This window comes from Rhinatrema bivittatum, chromosome 1, assembly GCF_901001135.1.
Source record: "Rhinatrema bivittatum chromosome 1, aRhiBiv1.1, whole genome shotgun sequence".
Taxonomy (NCBI): domain Eukaryota; kingdom Metazoa; phylum Chordata; class Amphibia; order Gymnophiona; family Rhinatrematidae; genus Rhinatrema; species Rhinatrema bivittatum.
In genome coordinates, this window is record NC_042615.1 from 135,347,590 (window position 1) to 135,366,358 (window position 18,769).

The 18,769-nt window shown below is 45.0% G+C and overlaps 1 protein-coding gene across 3 annotated transcripts in view; it reads left to right on the forward strand.

The window, feature by feature from the left end:
- The window catches only part of PPAT (phosphoribosyl pyrophosphate amidotransferase), a 51,885-nt gene extending 33,682 nt beyond the window's left edge, over positions 1 to 18,203 (forward strand). For all 3 annotated transcript variants that reach the window (XM_029587209.1, XM_029587211.1, XM_029587219.1), the window contains 4 exons: positions 7,395 to 7,522; positions 8,766 to 8,987; positions 11,064 to 11,184; positions 17,859 to 18,203. In XM_029587209.1, the coding sequence (XP_029443069.1) occupies positions 7,395 to 7,522; positions 8,766 to 8,987; positions 11,064 to 11,184; positions 17,859 to 18,034 (647 nt within the window). In that variant the 3' untranslated portion in view covers positions 18,035 to 18,203. The remainder of the gene's footprint in view (positions 1 to 7,394; positions 7,523 to 8,765; positions 8,988 to 11,063; positions 11,185 to 17,858) is intronic.
- Positions 18,204 to 18,769: the final 566 nt, after the last annotated feature.

The window sequence follows — 18,769 nt, forward strand, 5'->3', positions numbered from 1 at the left end:
ACACTTTCACCCTTACAGAAACGCGACATATCAGAGGTCTCGGCCCTTTGAGAGGTCTCAGTCCTTTCGTAGTCAACAGCCCAAGAGAGGGGCAGACTCGGGTTCAGTTTCGTCCCGAACCGCCCAATGAAATTTTGCTGACCCACCTTTGGAACGAGGAGACGGGGGTCGACTGGCCCTCTTCTACCAGAGATGGGTGGAGATCACTTCAGACAAATGGGTACTGGAGGTCATATGAAAAGAATATGTGCTGGAATTTCACAGCACCCCTCGAGACACATTCATGTCTCCTTGCCAGTCCCAGCACAAGAAGCAGGCAATGGAGACTACTCTTTTAAGGCTCCTTAGTATGAGGGCTATAATTCCAGTATCTGCGCCCCAGGAAAATACGAGGCATTCCATCTATTTCATCGTACCCAAGAAGGGAATGTTCCTTTCACCTCATCCTGGACCTCAAGAGCGTCAACAGACATCTATGAGTCAATCATTTCCGCATGGAAACTGTAGGCTCTGAGATAATGGCCGTACAATTGGGGGAGTTCTTAACCTCTCTGGGCCTATCCGAGGCCTACCTACATTTTCCAATCAGTCAAGAACACTGTTTCCTACGCTTTCTGGTACTGGGTCGCCGTTATCAGTTCCGGGCGCTGCCCTTTTGGCTTAGCCACCACACCCAGAACATTTTCCAAGATTATGGTGGTCATAGCAGCAGCATTGAGAAAAGTGGGAATTCTAGTGCACCCGGACGACTGGCTGATCCAAGCCAAGTCTGTGGAAGAGGGCCTTCAGGTGACCAATAGGGTGACTGCCTTGCTTCAGGAACTTGGTTGGGTCGTAAACTGGACAAAAGCAATCTCAAGCCCTCCCAGACCTTAGAACATAAGAACATAAATTGCCATACTGGGTCAGACCAAGGGTCCATCAAGCCCAGCATCCTCTTTCCAACAGTGGCCAAACCAGGCTACAAAAACCTGGCAAGTACCCAAACACTAAAAAGATCTCATGCTACTGATGCCAGTAATAGCAGAGGCCATTCCCTAAGTCAACTTGTTCAATAGCAGTTAATGGACTTCTCCAAGAACTTCTCCAAACCTGTTTTTAAACCCAGCTGCACTAACCACATCCTCTGGCAACAAATTCCAGAGCTTAATTGTGCATTGAGTGAGAATTAGTTTTAAATGTGCTACTTGCTAACTTCATGGAGTTGCCCCCTAGTCCTTCTATTATCCGAAAGTGTAAATAACCGATTCACATCTACCCATTCTAGACCTATCATGATTTTAAAGACCTCTATCATACGCACCCCCCCCCCCCCCCCCCCGGCCATCTCTTTTCCAAGCATAACAGCCCTAACCTGTTTAGTCTTTGCTCATAGGGGAGCTGTTCCATCCCCTTTATCATTTTGGTCACCCTTCTCTGTATTTTCTCCAGTGCAAATATCTTTTTGAGATGCGGTGACCAGAACTGTACACAATACTCAAGGGATGGTCTCATGGAGCAATATAGGGGCATTATAACATTCTACGTTTTATTCACCATTCCCTTCCTAATAATTCCTAACACTGTTTGCTTTTTTGATTGCTGCAGCACACTGAGCTGACAATTTTGGAATATCTGGGAGTCCGGTTCGACACCAAACAGGGCAAGGTCTTCCTTCCTACCATGTGGATAAGGAAGTTGAAGACCCAAGTGCGTCAGTTGATGAGTATGATGCGCCCGAAGGTGTGGAGCTATCTCCATGCTATCGGTTTGATAGCAACCCTGGAGATAGTGCTGTGGGCGAGGGAATACATGCTACCACTTCAATGCTCACTACTGTCCAGTTGGAACCCGCAGTCTCAAGACTATTCGATTCATTTACCAATGGGAGTATGCTCTTGGCTGCTGTGGTGGCTGCAGGGAGCTCAACTGAGCAGGGTTGTATCCCTGTCCTCTTCGAACTAGTTGTTCCTCACAACAGACATGAGCCTCCGGGGCTGGGAAGTTCACTATCAGAAACTGACTTGCCAGGGGCATTGGACAGAGGAAGAGTCCCTCTGGAACATCAGCTGCCTGGAAGGCTGGGCAGTTAGGCGTGTCTACAATTCAACCACAGACTCTAGGGTCAAGTGTTCCGTGTAATGTCAGACAATGCAACTATGGTAACCTACATCAACCGCCAGGGTGGAACCAAGAGCCAGGAGATAGATCTCCTTATGGAATGAGCGGAAATACATCTACAGATGAACTCAGCCTCCCACAGTGCTGGAAAAGACAACGTCAGAGCAGATTTTCTAAGCAGGGAGAGTCTGGATCCAGGAGCGTGGGTGTTGTTGGCCAAAGCCTTTCAGCTGATGGTAGATCACTGGGGTCTCCCGTCCATTGACCTGCTGGCCACATCTCATAATGCGAAGGTTCCCCGATTTCTCAGTTGCAGAAGAGATCAGTAGTCCCTGGGGATCGATGCTTTCGTTCAGATCTGGCCGGATGAAGAGTTGCTATATGCCTTCCCTCCATGGCCCCTGATGGGCAGGGTCATTCGCAGAATCGAGCAACATGGGATTAGTCCTACTAGTAGCTCCGGATTGGCCCCGGCGTCCATGGCATGTGGACATGTGGAAGACTCCTGGTGAAGATCTCCCTGTGCCCCCCACCAGACAGGGGCTTGATATAGCCGGGACCGGTCCTTCACGAGGATCCGACTCTATTCTTTCTTATGGTCTGGCCCTTGAGAGGGTTCACCTGATGAAGCGAGGATATTCTGCAGCAGTAATTGCCACCTTACTCCGCGCGGAAGTTCTCTTCGTCCCTAGCGTATGCGCGGGTCTGGAGTGTATTTTGAGACCTGGTGCAAGTAACACGGTGCCCCCCTCAGGCAGTCAAAATCCCCCTAATTTTGGAAATTTTGCAGGATGGCTTGAATAAAGCTTTGACCCTTAACTCCTTGAAGGTGCTGATAGCGGCTCTCTCCTGTTTCAGGGGCAAGGTGAACAGACCCGCCTATCGGCTCATTCGGATGTGGCCCATTTTCTGAAAGGAGTGAAGCACCTCCGGCCACCCTTACGGTGGTCCTGTTCCCTTTTGGGATCTTAATCTAGTATTATAATTTTTGGCAGAACCCTCCTTTTGGCCACTGTGCAGTCTTTACTTGTGTTTATTAACCTTGAAAATGGTGCGACGTGCCAAGCATATAGCCACCAGGAACAACTGTGAACTACGGGCATTGTCATGTCGGGAACCATTCCTTCAGATGACTCCAGGAGCATTACAGCTACGTACCGTTCCATCCTTCTTGCCTAAGGTAGTCTTGGAGTTTCATATGAATCAGCCCATTTCGTTGCCATCCCTAGATAAGCACGAGAATGCGGAAGAATGTCGCCGCCTCTATCATTTGAATGTCAGTCGACATTTTGCTGCAGTATCTGGAAGTTTAAAAACTGGTCCAAAAGATGGACTGCATTTGTCCTTCACGGTGCAAGGAAGCGGGGCGAACCAGCTTCGCGGTCTATTGTAGGTCGCTTGATTTAGGAGCTGGCCACGAGAGCCTATGTGGAGGCAGGGAAGCCATTACCTTCTCAGGTTAAAGCTCATTCCACTCTGACTCAGAATGTCTCATGGGCAGAAGCTAGACGGCTGTCTCCCATCGATATCTGCCAAGCAGCGACGTGGTCCTCCTTACACACCTTCTCCAGGTTCTGTCACCTGGACATTCAGGCCTGAGAGGATTCAGCCTTTGCAAGGGCGGTGTTAACTGGGTCATTGGCTGCCTTCCGCCCCTACTGGGAGTAGGTTTTATACATCCCATTGGCCCTGAGTTCATCTGGCTACAGGCTAGGAAATGGAGAAATTGCTTACCTGATAATTTCATTTTCCTTAGTGTAGACAGATGGACTTAGCATCCCGCCCATGGCTGGCCAAGAACAGTGCCAAGGATTCGCCCGAGGAATGGATTCCAAGGGATTACGGGTAAACAGTCATCCAGTCCCTAGATCAGGGCATCTGTATTCTTACTGGAGTTTATGGTTTATTGTTCTTCTATACCATCACATCAACAAGGCCTTCACAACGGTTTACAATCAAATAAGAGAAATACATTAATGTAATAAAAGTAATAACAGCTAAAATTAATAAGAAAAAGTACAGAAATTATATAAATTAGCTGTTAAAATGAGATTCAAAAACTAAAAACATAAAGAACATATTACATCACTCTTCCTAAAAACAAATATTAAGAACATCTAAAACATTAGAATTCAGTATTACTTATCCTAAAATATAATTTAAAAGCTCTCTTAAAGAAGGAAAAGTTAAGCAGATATGTATCTAATGCTCGTGCTCTGTATAGGCGCATTTAAACAGCCATGTTTTTAGTTCTGCTCGAATTTTTTTTTTTATCTGCTTGTAATCTCAATTGAGTTGGAAATGTATTCCACACCTTTGTTCTTGCTATTGATATTGCATGCTTCCTTACTTGGCTAAGTCTGGCAGATTTTATTGTCAGAACTGTCAAAAGTCCTTTGTTTGCCGATCTCAAGTTTTTTTGCGGAATGTGCAAACGTATAGATGTATTTAACCATTTGTTTCTTTCACCATATATTGTATTATGAATTATACAGGCTGTTTTATATTGTATCCGATAAAATATCGGAAGCCAGTGTAGAGAGACCAGGGATTGTGTGTGATGGTCACATTTTCTTTGGCCAGTTAATATTCTGGCAGCTGCATTTTGTAATACCTGGAGGGGCCTAATAGCGGATGCCGGTAGACCTAGAAGCAGCGTAGTACAATAATCAATATAGCAAAAATCAGCGCTTGTTGGTTGAGTACAGTTACGGTTATCTGTTTTTAATCATATTTTAAATCATGTTTTTTTCAATAGTATGTCCACAGTGGCTTTTGAAGGGACCACTGAAGGGCTGAGGTCACTGCAGAGGTGTATCTGGGGTGACGTCAGCTTTGAAATCTGACTTGTCTCCATCTGCTGGCAGGGGAGCATAACCCATAGGTTCTGAGTCCATCTATTTACACTAATGAAAACAAAATTATCAGATAAGTAATTTCTCCATTTCTTGCTCCATGCCAAGTATTGAAAAACTGGAGAAAGCCAGGCTCATTCAGCTGGCAGTAAATTCAGTATTCATGTCGTGTTCAAATAATTTGCAAAGTTTACTCACTGGTGCCAGGCAGCAACCAGCGTTGGTCTTCTCTTGTTAACAGGGCAGTGATAAATGCAGTTTACTCCAAGGAACCAGGGGAGTCCCAGGTGAAGGGTTTAGTTCTGTTCATTGTTTGTATAAATGACATTTCAGCAGCATTAGTAGGTTTTCTTTTTTTTGCAGATGGTGTTAATATCTGCAACAGAGTGAACATTCAGATGTGGTAGAAAAGAATAAGTAGCAAACAACCATTCCGAGGACACTACTTTCCATTTTATAAATCTAAAAAATGGGAAATGAGTATCAGAAAATCGGGTGCTCAATTTGAACTAATCCTCAGGCTCAAAAAGTATCAAACCAAGCACTGCTACTGCAGTAGAGAACCGTAGAACCTGTTGGGATGATGACATATAAGATAAATCTAATTTGATATAGAAAGATTTTTTTAAGAAATAAATATGAATAATTTTTATGTTTAGTGAGGTGATAAAGATATGTGGAGGATAGTTTGTATGGGAATAGTATATGGCGTAAGCTAAGTGCTCTTTTGCATATGATGCTGGTTGACTCCCATTGCGGGCAAGAGCCTGTAGATTAGTTCAAACTGAGCACTCTGTTTTCTGATACTCATTTCCCATTTTTATATGGCTAGTTTTATAAAATAGTGTGTAGTGCTCGGAATGGTTGTTTTGCTAGGTAGAAAAGAATAAGGCATGATCCATGAGAACTTGGAAGTGTAGCTGTTTGACAAATGATATATTTAAGGTGAAGAAAGTCCTAAGAAAGCGATACATGATGGCGTGAGGAGTGAGGTGCTGTGATGCACCAAACAGGAGAGGAATTTGGGATCATCATCATGTGATTTATCTCCAGATTGTCAAAGGAGCGAGAGCCAGATGAATGCTGGGGTGCATAGAGAGAGATGCATTACCCCTGCCTTTTTTCTGATTGTCTCTTTACAAATCATTGAGTCCTGCACAATGTACAGTTCTGGAGGCCACATATCTAAAAAGATATTGACAGCATAGAGAGAACTCAGGGAGGGGGGCTGCCAAATGCTGCGGGGTCCCCACCATGAATCATAAAGTGAGACTTAAGGGCCAAAAAGATGTATACCATAGAGAACAAGATGGGGAGGAGTGTATGATGGATATTCAGATATTCATGAAAGGTATAAATGAAATACAAGAGGCTCGCATTTTTCAGTGGAAAGGTAGTTCTAGAACAAGGGCTCTTGGTATGAGATTGAAAAGGGGTAGACTGAGCAATATCACAAGGAAATGATTTCTACCCAGAAAGAAAGGTGGATGTATGAAACAGTCTCTTGGTGGAGGCAAGAACAGCATTGGAACTGAAGAAAACTTGGTATAGGCATAAGGAATCCTTAATTGCAGAGAAGCGAGGATGGAGCCAGCGAGCAGAAAGGTTGGGTGGGGAAGAACGGAAAAGGGCATGCTAAGTGGGCTTTGTGGTTATCTTAATTCATATTCTGTATTCATTTATAACAGGATTGCCAAGAAATGGCACTGTAGAAAAAATCTATAGTGCCTGCGTTCCATAATGTAGTAACTTTTTTATAAAGTGTATATTTTACATTTATTCTGAGGGGGGTTTTTTTGTGTGTTTTTGTTTTTTTTTTAATATTTCTAAGCTTTTAAAAGTGCAAGTGGTTGGGCTGACCAAGACTACTCTCTGGACTGGTAGGGAGTGTTCACACCCCCAGAAGGGAGAGATTTCAGTCCTCTCACAAGGGCAGCCATGAGTTGCTGAATTATAGAGGGAGCTGCGATTCGTGCCACTTAATCGGAGATCAGCTGCTACCATTTAAGGGGGAGATAAAGTGGGGAAAAGAAATTGGGGGGGGGGTAGTCTGCATGTGGAGGCTTGTAGAGCCGTAGTGTGGTGGTTGAGTTAGAAACCTACAGGGCTGCAAAAAAAAAGGGTATACTGTTTAACAGCCTAGATAGCAGGAGATCAGCAGCTTCCTTGCACCCTTCTTCCCTGCTCCCCCTTGCTCTGTTTTGGAGCTGCCTCAGTGCTGCATATGGTGGAGGAATGAGGTGGGCTGCCGAAGTGCCTTGTCACTTTTGAGTTCTCTGTCTGGAAAGGCAGGCTTGATCTGTCAATTGTTCCTCTTCCGAGGCAGAATGAAAATGTCAGAAAGGAGGAGGGGGCCTTCTTATTTCTATGCACAAAACCAATCATTTGGCTTAGAGTTAATTTGCTAAAGCAGTACATGCATGTCCTTAATCCATGCAGGTCAGATGGTGTATTCAGTGAGACAGAGGTGTGGGCGACAGCTTGCCATCGAGGCCCCGGTGGAAGCCGACCTGGTCAGCACCGTTCCAGAGTCTGCGACACCAGCCGCCCTCGGCTATGCAGAACAGGTAGTGCATGCGCTTCCAAGCAAACACAAACTCCTGCCTCTTTTTATAAATCTACAGGGTATCTAAATTTGTTCCTTCTCGAACTTTCTTAGAACTTGGAAAATTCACATCTAGAAATACATTAAAACATGTTTGGTCCCCTCTTCTTCCCTTAAATATTAGAAGAAAAAAAGAGGCTCCCGAGAATGATTTTTAGAAGATCAGATTCTCACTTTTTTTTTTTTGGTGGAAAGAGACTTATATCTGTTTTGTTTACAGCTGGCTTCATTTTTATCAGATTGGAACAAGTGAACATCTAAGAGAACACAGTTTGATCTCCCAGACACTCGCCAATCTCCTGTTTCCCTTACATTAAATGGGAAGGATATTGATACAGGGAGAGACGTGCTTTGGGCCTGCAAGATGATTTTCCAGAGAGTAAACCCTCTGCAGAGTTTCCCTGTGAAAAACTGTGATGGACCGGTGCCATGGGGAGTCTTTTTTTTTTTTTTTTTTTTTTTTCTCATTTTCCGTGCGTGCCTTGCAGGTGCAAATTATCGGGCCGATACAGTAAACCACGCGGAGAGCAGGCAGTTTTTACTGCTTTTCTGTGCACTTCCCCAGCGCCGGCTGAAATTAACGCCTACCTTTGGGTAGGCACTAATTTCTTAAAGTAAAATGTGTGGCTTGGCTGCACATTTTACTTTCTGTATCGCGCGAGAATGACTGATAGGGCCATCAACATGCATTTGCATGTTGCGAGTGCTATTAGTCTTGGGGGGGGGGGGTTGGACGCGCGTTTTCGATGCGCTATTACCCCTTACTGAATAAGGGGTAAAGCTAGCGTGTCTCAAACGCGCGTCCAAATGCCGGTTAACAATGCGCTCCACCAGAGCGCACTGTACTGTATCGGCCTGTATGTAGTGTAAGACAGGTGTGGGGATTTCAAAATGCAATCCTTGTGTTTTTACTTCTTGTGACCCATCCTAATCCTGCCTCCAGCTCCGACCATGTTCCTCATATAGGTGGGGAGATTTTTCAAAGGAGTTTTTTCCCCTACAGATAAACACCCATTTGCCCACAGAATCCATTTAAAAATTGCCCCAGGAGGAATATTTTTTTCTTTTGTGGTTTTAATTGAATGTTTACCAACAACAAGGTCATCTTTATAATACTTGCATAGAAATATACACTGCAGGACTTTTTTAATTTGACTATTAAACAGCTGATTGGCTTAAAAAATATATATATATGATTTTTGCAGTGTGGGCTGCAGTACGTGGAAGTTCTGTGCAAAAATCGCTATGTCGGGAGGACATTCATCCAGCCAAATATGAGGCTGAGGCAGCTTGGCGTGGCAAAAAAATTTGGAGTTTTGTCAGACAACTTTGCGGGTAAAAAGGTCGTCCTGGTAGACGATTCCATAGTGAGAGGAAATACCATTTCACCCATTATAAAGCTGCTGAGGGACTCCGGTGCCAAGGAGGTAAGTGGACTGCTGAAAGAGGTTCATGGCTATGTGCATGTTGATGTCTAGTTTCATTTGTGATCAATTTTTGGTTTGTAGGGCAGCTTGCTCCATTTTAGTTTCCAAATAGCCTTGTTTGAGCAATTGTGCTCATCCAGAAAAAGGCACGGCAACCTGCAGAGCCCCAACCAGACTTGCTCACCCACTAACCTAGTGGCTAGAACAGCAAGCTGAGAAGCAGGAAGACCAAGTTTCAAATCCCACTTCTCCCACTGGCATTCTTTTTTACTCTGGGCAAGTCACGTCATGCTCCATTGCCTCAGGTTCCTCAATTTGTGACTTACCTGGAGCTCAAAAATTTGGAAAGGCAAATAATTAAATCTGAAATCCCCAGAAACTACTTTCCCAGTGTAGGAGCAGTTGGATCGCATTCTTGTGTTGATTAGAACTGCCTTATAACTGAATACCATTAGGTATGCAGGGATCCACCCAACGCCATTTTAAGTGACTGCAGCACCTACTGTATCTTAAAGGACACATTTTAACACTGATTTAAAAAGGCAGGCCTGGATTCTGGCTAGAGAATTTCAAAGTATCCAGTTAGGGGAGTTGTAGTTGGTTGGATGCTAGGGTTGCTCTTGTTAAGCAGCCTGAAAAGTTCAGAGCCACATGCATTTGGGGGGGGGTGCAGAAATCCCAAGGGAAGAGAAGCAAGAGGCCTGGGGGTGATCACAGTTAATGAAAATGTGTGACAAGGCAGTTGCCCAAACTAGGGGTGCATAGAGACACAATCCATGGAAACATTCCTCATCTGGAGTAGTGCATCCGATTCTGGAAGTCGTACCTCCAAAAGGATAGCAACAGAATAAAGGTGGTTCAGACAAGGATTGCTAAACTGGCGCAGTGTCTGAACCAAGACCCCTTTAAGATGAGACTTTAAGACTTTAAAGTGTGAAACACGAGACACATTCAGATACCTCAAAGGAATAAATACTGCACAGGAAGGAAACCTATATCAGTGGAAAGAATATTCTAGAACGAGTCGTCATGATACAAAACGCAAGGGGGTAGATTCATGCTAACACTAGAGAATCTTTTTTTTTCTTCACAAAATGCATGTCAGCCTCCCAATGGAAAAGCAAAAGCAGAAGCAAAAATAGCAACAGACATCAAGAAGGCAAGGGATAAGTACAGAGGGTCCTCACTTGCAAAAAAAAAAAAAAAGTGAGAAGCCTGAAATCAGCTGTCATCTGTGGCTTTGGAAAAGGATCAGAATGGACATGGTCCTTATCTGCTACCATTTTTCTGTGTTTCTATGGGTGCTGTCATGTGACAGTGCCTTTGAATGAACTCCTGTCTCCTGATTTTAATGAATTAGTTCCTGCCACACTTTTGACTATAAAAGGCTTTTCTGTTGGCTTCTGATTATAATTATACAAGAGGATCACATCCACATCCAATCTCATTTTTTCTATTGCGAATGGCCCCTCCTCTTAGTTAAAGTCCTTCATTTAGTGAGTCTCTTTTGAAGTGTTATGAAACATGGACTGTGTCGGGGTATCATAGGTGGATGATGGAAGATTCATCTAAAAGCTAAGTTGATTTTATATGCATGAATACTAAAATTCTTAAAAAAAATATGAGCACAGAGTGCACAAAACTGAGCTGGTTGTGACCAGCGATTTAAAGAGAAAGCAAAGAAGGGTGCGATTTTGGCCAGTAGTGCCTATTATGAATGGTCCTTAAATAGCATCAACCTGTGTGCGGAGAATTTGTACTATATCTGATACCTTGCAAAATCGTCTAAACCAATGGCTCCCAAGCCTGTTCTGGGGGACTCCCAGCCAGTCAGATTTTCAGGATATCCACAATAAATTTGCATGCACTGCCTCCATTGTATGCAGATTAATCTGATGCATATATTCATTGTGGATATCCTGAAAACCTGACTGGCTGGGAGTCCCCAGGACAAGTTTGGGAACCACAGGTCTAAACTTCTTTTTTACCATGTTAAGCAGAGCAGTAAATATGTAGCCTTTCCAGGCTAAGTGTTAAGCTGCAAATATGCCGCTGACAGCGTTTTTCTTTCCTCAGGTGCACATCCGCGTAGCTTCGCCTCCCATCCGATTTCCTTGTTATATGGGGATAAACATTCCAACAAAAGAAGAGCTAATAGCCAACAAGCCAGAATTTGATGACCTAGCAAGTTATATAGGTTAGCCAATTTCTACCTAGACTTCCTTGGCTCAAAGTACTTACCTTTTTTTTAAATATGGTATTCCAGCATCTTTCAGCCTGTATGTCCAGTTTGATTAGAATGCAAAGGTTTTATTTATTTATTTATTTTCTCCTAAGCCATGCCAGGATTGTTCATGATGGATTTTTGTAGCTGTTACCGGTTGTGAGTCCTTTGTGATTGTGTGTCCTGGATGGTTGGAATTAGGTCATTTGATTTATGCTGCATGAGTGCTGGTAACGGTTCACGGTGACACTGTAAAATGTTCCGTGGTACTTTTAATTAGGCCATGCTGGAATCTAGTGTCTGTTGCTAGGAAACAGCAGTATTTAAAATAATAAAAAAAAAAGACATCCAGTAAACAGCTGGTTGTTCCTGCTAGGCTGATCTGGATTGTGTGGTGAGATTTTGTTTCTGCTGGTGTTCCAGCAGCTGCAGCCACATTGTTGCCGTTAGGATTCAGTGATCACTTAATTATGATCCTAAATTATAAAAGTCAGTGTTTGTCTGTCTGTTTCACGTTTCCATAAATGAAGTGCAGGAGGGGAGAGTCGCACTTTCTTTACCTACACACAATTTTATAAGATGGACAGCAATAAATAATTCTCTTATATATACACACACAGTGCTTCTTTCACTTAAGCATGCACAATCTCCCTCTCAGCCACTCACCTACATCCCTTTTCTTGGAACAAACTCTGTTTATCACTACCCTTTGTCGCCTCCCACTCAACCATTTTGTAATCCAGTCTGTCATTTTTCGGCCCTTTACCAATGATGCTCTATTTATAAGTCGCCTATGCGGAATTGTCAAAGGCCTTACTGAAATCAAGTACACTACATCTAGTGCTGTCCCTTGATGTAGCGCTCTGACCACCCAATCAAACAAACTAATTAGATTCACCTTTTAAGACCTATCTCTGGTAAAAGCATGCTGCCTTGGATCCTATAAAGCAAGTTTTCCTAGCGTGTAGCAGATGGACTCAGGACCAATGGGGTTTAGTGTGCTCCTGATAGCAGTTGAAGACGGAGTCAGACTTCAATCTGACGTCAGCACCAGTACATATACCCCTGCAGGAAGCTCTGCTCTTCAGTATTTCTCCGTCTCCATAGCAGTTTTGGACTCTACACACGCTGGCACAGTGTTAGAGAATCCAAACCCAAAAGAAGAAAGAAAATTCCAAAATCTTACCTCAAGACGAGCCCCGCTCTCCTGCGGTGATACTTAAGGGTCCCTCCCCCAGTCGAGAATTCTGAGGTGATTTCCAAGATCCCTCAGAGGTAAGCCTCGGTCCGGCAGCCGGTTCCCGACGGGGACTTAGCCCCTCAGGAGGGAGCGGCTGAGAGGCAGCGGGTGCAACTCCGAGCGCGGCGGTGAAGGTATTTCCTTCTCCCCCCGCAGCCAGAGACTGCCCGGCATGAGACCGGGAAGCGCCGAGACAAGGTAAGGTAGAAAACTTTAAGTGTTCGGTCTCAGAGGCTCGGATAGCTGCACAGATCGCCCGTCGGCGCCTGTCCCATCGGGTTGAACAGCCCCTTCCAGGCTAGACCCCGATCTGGCTCGAGGGTCCTCCCACGTGGAGACCCTCCGGGGGGGTCGCCATCTTAATCGCGTGGTCGCCGGCGCCATTTCCCCCCCTTGATCGCCATACTGTCCACCTAACTGAGCCGTGCACACAGCTGCGAGCCAGACGCATTGCATAGTTGTGCGCACAGCGGCGCGCGCATAGGTGCCATGAGCGTAGTGCCACGCTCAACAGTCAGGCGCACAAGTTCTGTTAAAGCTTACTCTGTGCTTATGGCCAGGGACACAAGAACACTTAGACTCAGTAAAAGTATAATGTATTTTTTATTAGTCAATATAAGTGTTCTCGGGAGATGCTGGGTACTGGGTGCCCTTCGTCTTACAATCTGACCAGCATCTCCCCGTATACAGAAAGTGATCCTTGTTTTATAGATAACATTCAAATACAGGGTAGAAGGTTCTAGAGACTTGCATGACTGCCCAAAGGATCATTTACATAAGTTGTGATGTCAACTGCATGATTAAATCATCGCTAACTATCCTGATTGGCTTCCCAGGATGTGTAGCCCATTTCCCATGACTTTCTTTGTTCTGGTAAACTCTTACTGGTCAAGACAATCAACACGTCTGTAACTGTGTGGATTACAAACTCCTGAGAATAGTGCCTGAAGCTCCCCTGTGGTGACTCTATGAACAGACATCACCTGTCTGGTGCCAGCTTGCCTCCACAGCACAGTGGCGCGCGCATTCCTGTAAGCACACAGAATGGCCTGCATACACATCTTCGCTGCCTGCATGCACACACTCTGTGCACTCGGAGCGCATATCTAAGCCTCCCGGCGCACGCACAACTGTTATACGCGCACAAACTGGGTTTGAACGCCCCTACGCGCACAAACCATGGCACCACTGGCCAAGAAAGCCAAAGCGCAAGCCCTCTGCCCAGCCTGCCGCAAGAGCTGCGCAGCATGAAGAGGCTACTGCCCTGTGCCTATAGTGCGAGACTGCTCTGGGGGAACCAGGGCAAGGTGTCCCCGTCCCCCCCCCCCCAGCCAGTACAGGAATCCAGATCCACTGATAGTACCCCGGACCTCTCTATTACCAGCTCGGCCCTCCCAACGGGGCCTTCGGGGAACACCGCTGGGTTCAATATATACCCAGGAACCTTTTCCTGGGTGGAATTCTTTAAGGGTCTGCAAACCTTCGTCCAGCCGCAATCGGCGCCACCGAATCCACAGCCTCTACTAAAGGAGGCTCCGGAGGAGGCATGTCTCTGGGAGGCCCTTCTCGGCCTCCCAGAGACATGCCTCCTCCGGAGAAAAGCCTAACCCTAGGCGATACGGACACCTCGGTGGAAGACCAAGACTCCCGGGAGGAAGGGGAAATCCATCCAGGAATGGAACCATACCGAACCACACCCGTCGAAACATTAGAACCAGCAATATCCTTCCTCACGGATGCGACCTCCGATCTGCGCACTTCAGCCAGGGGAATCTCATCCATTGTGGCAGCCAGAACGCAACTCTGGCTCCGAAGCTGGTCAGCCGACGCGACGTCCAAGACGAAACTCACAAGAATGCCATTTAAAAGAACCCTCCTGTTCGGCAGCGAACTGGAGAAGTTAGCAGAAAAATGGGGGCGAATCTCCAGTACCTCTGTTACCGGAGGACAAGATTAAGAGAAGCCAACGCTTCTCTCCCTTGACATCCAGGGGCAGAGGATCATAGCGTTTCAGACCGTACAAGAATACATACCAAGCACCTCACCCACAGGCAGGGGCCAGTCCTTTCGGAACAAACGCAACAAGAGGGGAGCCGGCTCAGGTCAAGGCCCCAGCTGCACCCCACAATGAGAATCAATAGACCCATCCATAGGAAGAAGCCATAGGGGGCAGGCTTGCCCGATTCTACCAAAGATGGGTCGAGATAACGTCGGACAAGTGGGTCCTAACCATCATCCGAGAGGGTTACTTTCTGGACTTCCACGGCATCCCCCCAGACAAATTTGTGAAATCTCCCTGCCATTCCCCCTCCAAGAGGATGGCAGTGGAAACCAAACTAACCAAATTGCTCACCTTAAAGGCCATAACACCGGTGCCCACATACCAGCGAAATACTGGACACTATTCCATCTATTTTATTGTTCCAAGAAAGAGGGAACGTACCGGCCCATACTGGACCTCAAGTCAGTCAACTGCTACCTAAGGGTACCACACTTCCGCATGGAAACCCTACGCTCGGTCATAAGGGCAGTACAGCTGGGAGAATTTCTGACTTCCCTGGACCTGTCAGAAGCCTATCTGCACATCCCGGTCCATCACTATCATCAGCGCTTCCTATGCTTCGCAATCCTGGACCATCACTACCAGTTCCGAGTGCTACCCTTTGGGCTAGCTACAGCCCCTCGGATGTTCACCAAAATCATGATCGTAGTGGTGGCGACACTGAGGAAAGAAGGAATCCTTGTTCGCCCATATCTGGACGATTGGCTGATCAGGGCAAAATCCCCAGAGGAAAGTCATCAGATAACCATCAGAGTCATGAACCTCCTGGAGAACCTCAGATGGGTAATCAACGCAACCAAGAGCTGTCTGCAGCTCTCCCAATCTCTGGAATATCTGGGAGTCCGGTTCGACACCCAACAGGACAAGGTCATTCTTCCCCCTACAAGGAGAAGGAAATTGATGGATCAGTTAAGTAAACTGTTGAACGGTATGGGACTATCTACAAGTCCTCTGACTCATGACATCAACCCTAGAAGTCGTACCATGGGTAAGGACCCACGTGCGACCACTACAACGCTCCCTACTGTCATGATTGGAGCCTCAAGTTTAGTTTTGTGACTGCTGTATGGCGCTCCCTTTGAGCCTTTGAGAAGAGCGACTGAAAGTCCTAACTTTGAAGACAGTATTTCTGGTGGTCATTTGTTCTGCCAGATGGATTTCTGAATTACAGGCGCTATCTTGCAGGGATCCGTTTTTACAGATATCTAATGATGTGGTCAATGTTACAAACTATCCCTGCTTTCTTGCCAACGATGGTGTCCTCTTTTCATGTTAATTATCTGACACTGGATCCTCCCAGCTTTTCCGGAGGGGTCTAAGGAATCCCCTCAGGAATCTTTTGGATGCAAGGTGGATTCTGTTGCGATATCTGGAAGTCACTAATGGTTTTCGGCAGTCGGATCACCTTTTTGTGTTGTATGTTGGCGTGAAGAAAGGGGATAAGGCCTCTTAAGGCCACTATTTCTCGTTGGCTGAAGGAGGCCATTTGCTCAGCTTATATTTGTAAAAGTCGCAAAATTCCAGTGGAATTGAAAGCGCATTCTACAAGAGCGCAGGTGGCTTCCTGGGCAGAGTGTCAGTTATTGTCTCCCCAGGAGATTTGTAGAGCTGCAGTGTGGTCCTTTCTTCATACTTTTTTAGCAGACACTGCCGTTTGGAAGTGAGGGCACAGGAGAATGCATCCTTTGAGAGTGTTCTTCATGCGGGTCTTTCGGGTTCCCGCCCAGGTTAGGTGTGCTTGGGTACATCCCACTTGTCTGGACTGATCTAGCTGTGAACAGGAATGGAAAATTTGGTTCTTACCTGATAATTTTCTTTCCTGTAATACCACAGAGCAGTACAGAGACCCACCCCACTGCTGCCGAAAGACTGAATTTCCTGATAGTCTATGTACAATTTTTCAAGGACTCTTGTACAGTTTGTATATATGTTGAGTTCAGACTAAAGCCAAGCAGGAGAAGTGGGTAGGCAGACTGAAAGGGCTGTATGGTCTTTATCTGCTGTTGTGATCTATGTGAAATGAGTTTTTTTCTTTTTCTACTCCAGGCTTTATGCAGAAATCTACAGCTATACATGAATAATTGCTATATTTTTTGTATTTTATTTGACGTTACTGCTCATACAAGTTTGAAACTTGGGCTAATTCAACCTCCTTTTATGTCTGTTACTGTGTGTCTAGCATAAACATGCATTTATTTATTAAAGGCTTTTATATACCGACTTTCTTGATACAAATCAAATCAACTCGGTTTACATCGAACTAAGCAGTAACTATAAACCAACCAATCAACAAGAGACAATTTAAAAGGAGCATAAAGTTACATTATAACAAGGATGCCCAGTTAAGGCATCCTTGTTATAATGTAACAAGTGCATATGCATATTTGTCTGTATTGTTTCTATTGTAATTGGCCAGATCAATTTTGTTGACTTTGAGCCCAATCCTAACCTACCTGGCTATGTGTCACACAGGAGAAGCAGCTGACCGGATTGAACATGGCCTAGCCTTGATCAGCAGTGTAGCACAACATTGCCCACTCTGATTTCATGCATGCCCCTGAGGAGTCCATTTTAAAAGGGTTTAGGTGCCTAACTTTGTGACTTAGGCCAAAAGTCCTTTGAAAACATGACTAGGTCTGGATCCCTAAAAAGTGAATGGAATCAGGGAAGTAAGTTAGATGCCTAAATGAAGGGGAGTAAATAGGTCTAAATTTAGGGACCTCTGCTTTAGGAGCCTAAAGGTAAGTGGAACCCAGGTTTGACCAAAATTCACTGAGCTTTAGGTGCCTAGGTCAAGCACACAGCTTTTTTTTTTTTTTTTTATATCAGCCTCTTAGTCTCCATGCATTAATGTATACATTTTAAGGGACACTGCAAGAATTCACATGGTTATAGGGGCACGTACCCCATCATTACCACAGTAATAGTATAGCCTTGGGAGTTCAGTAAAGAATGTTTATGGTTTTCAATTCAATAGGTGATTTTATAGGTGGTGGTGAATTGGAATATGAGTGATGATATTGTGGGTTCAGGGGTTATGGGATGGATGAGGAAGTGGGTAGATTGTTTGTTTTTATTTGAGATATGTGTATACTGTTAACTTCCCCCCTGTCCTGTTAGGTAGATTTAGTGCTATGTAACTCCAGGCTGAAAGGGTAGGGCAAGAAATAGTCTAAATAAATGTGCTAACTAGTTTTCCCATTTTTGTGTGTTAAAAGTGCTTTTACATCTGGAACATAAGAGTCCAATCCATCTACCCTTGTATTCTTTAGGAAACTGAAAAGTGATTGTTGTGAAGGCTTTTTTGAATGGTAGCCTTCAATAATGTGTTTTTCCTTCATAAAGGTGCAAACAGTGTGGTTTATCTGTCTGTGGATGGCCTGACATCGGCTGTGCAAGAGGGCATCAGATCGGTGAAAGAAAAAGAAAACGGCCTCAACACCAACAACACATCGGTGGGGGCGATTGGCCACTGCACAGCGTGTCTCACGGGGAAGTATCCTGTAGAGCTGGAATGGTGATTGCTGGGGACTTTCTACCCATGGACGATGCATCTGCAGCTACTGACTGAACTGGACAGTTCAAACATGACTCAATTGTCACAGCTCAGAGATGGTCGTGCAAGAATCTCCAGTGTCTTAGCAGCAGATTTGGGGAGCAAAGAATAAATACGGTGATCTCTGCAGCGCAGTTTTGCCTTTGCATGGATAGCGCAAACGGCCACAGCAGTGCGGCCTGTATAACACACATAGCACATTCTTTTCTTTTTACAGCAAGAGAGAAACATTGCGAAGAATGGATCAATGTATTGTGGTGCAGTGTGAGAATGCAGACGTGGAAAGGCCGGGTTTGGACAAGCCTGTGACTGCCTAAGTGTTAATAACTGCGATCAGTATGAAAAGAAAGGAGCAGCCCAAAAACCCTGCACGGGGCAGCCAGTAGTGAATTCAAAACTTTTTTTTTTTTATTGTATTAAACAAATAAAAAGGATGAGCACTTGGATCCTGAAATGCTGTCAGGTACATTGGCTTTCCTTCTCCCCTGCTTAAGATTGCTGATCATTTTGCTACAACAGAATGAGCAGGGGAGAAGGAGAGCCAAAAAAAAATAGTTTGGGTTTTCCTGCTGGCTGGCATGGGCAAGCTGATTTGGTCTTAAGACTGCTATTTCTTGATAATTTTTCTTATTTGTGTGTTTTTAACCTTGCTTCATCTTTTACTTTTCCTCTGTAGCAGGGTTTGTTTTTTTTTTTGGAA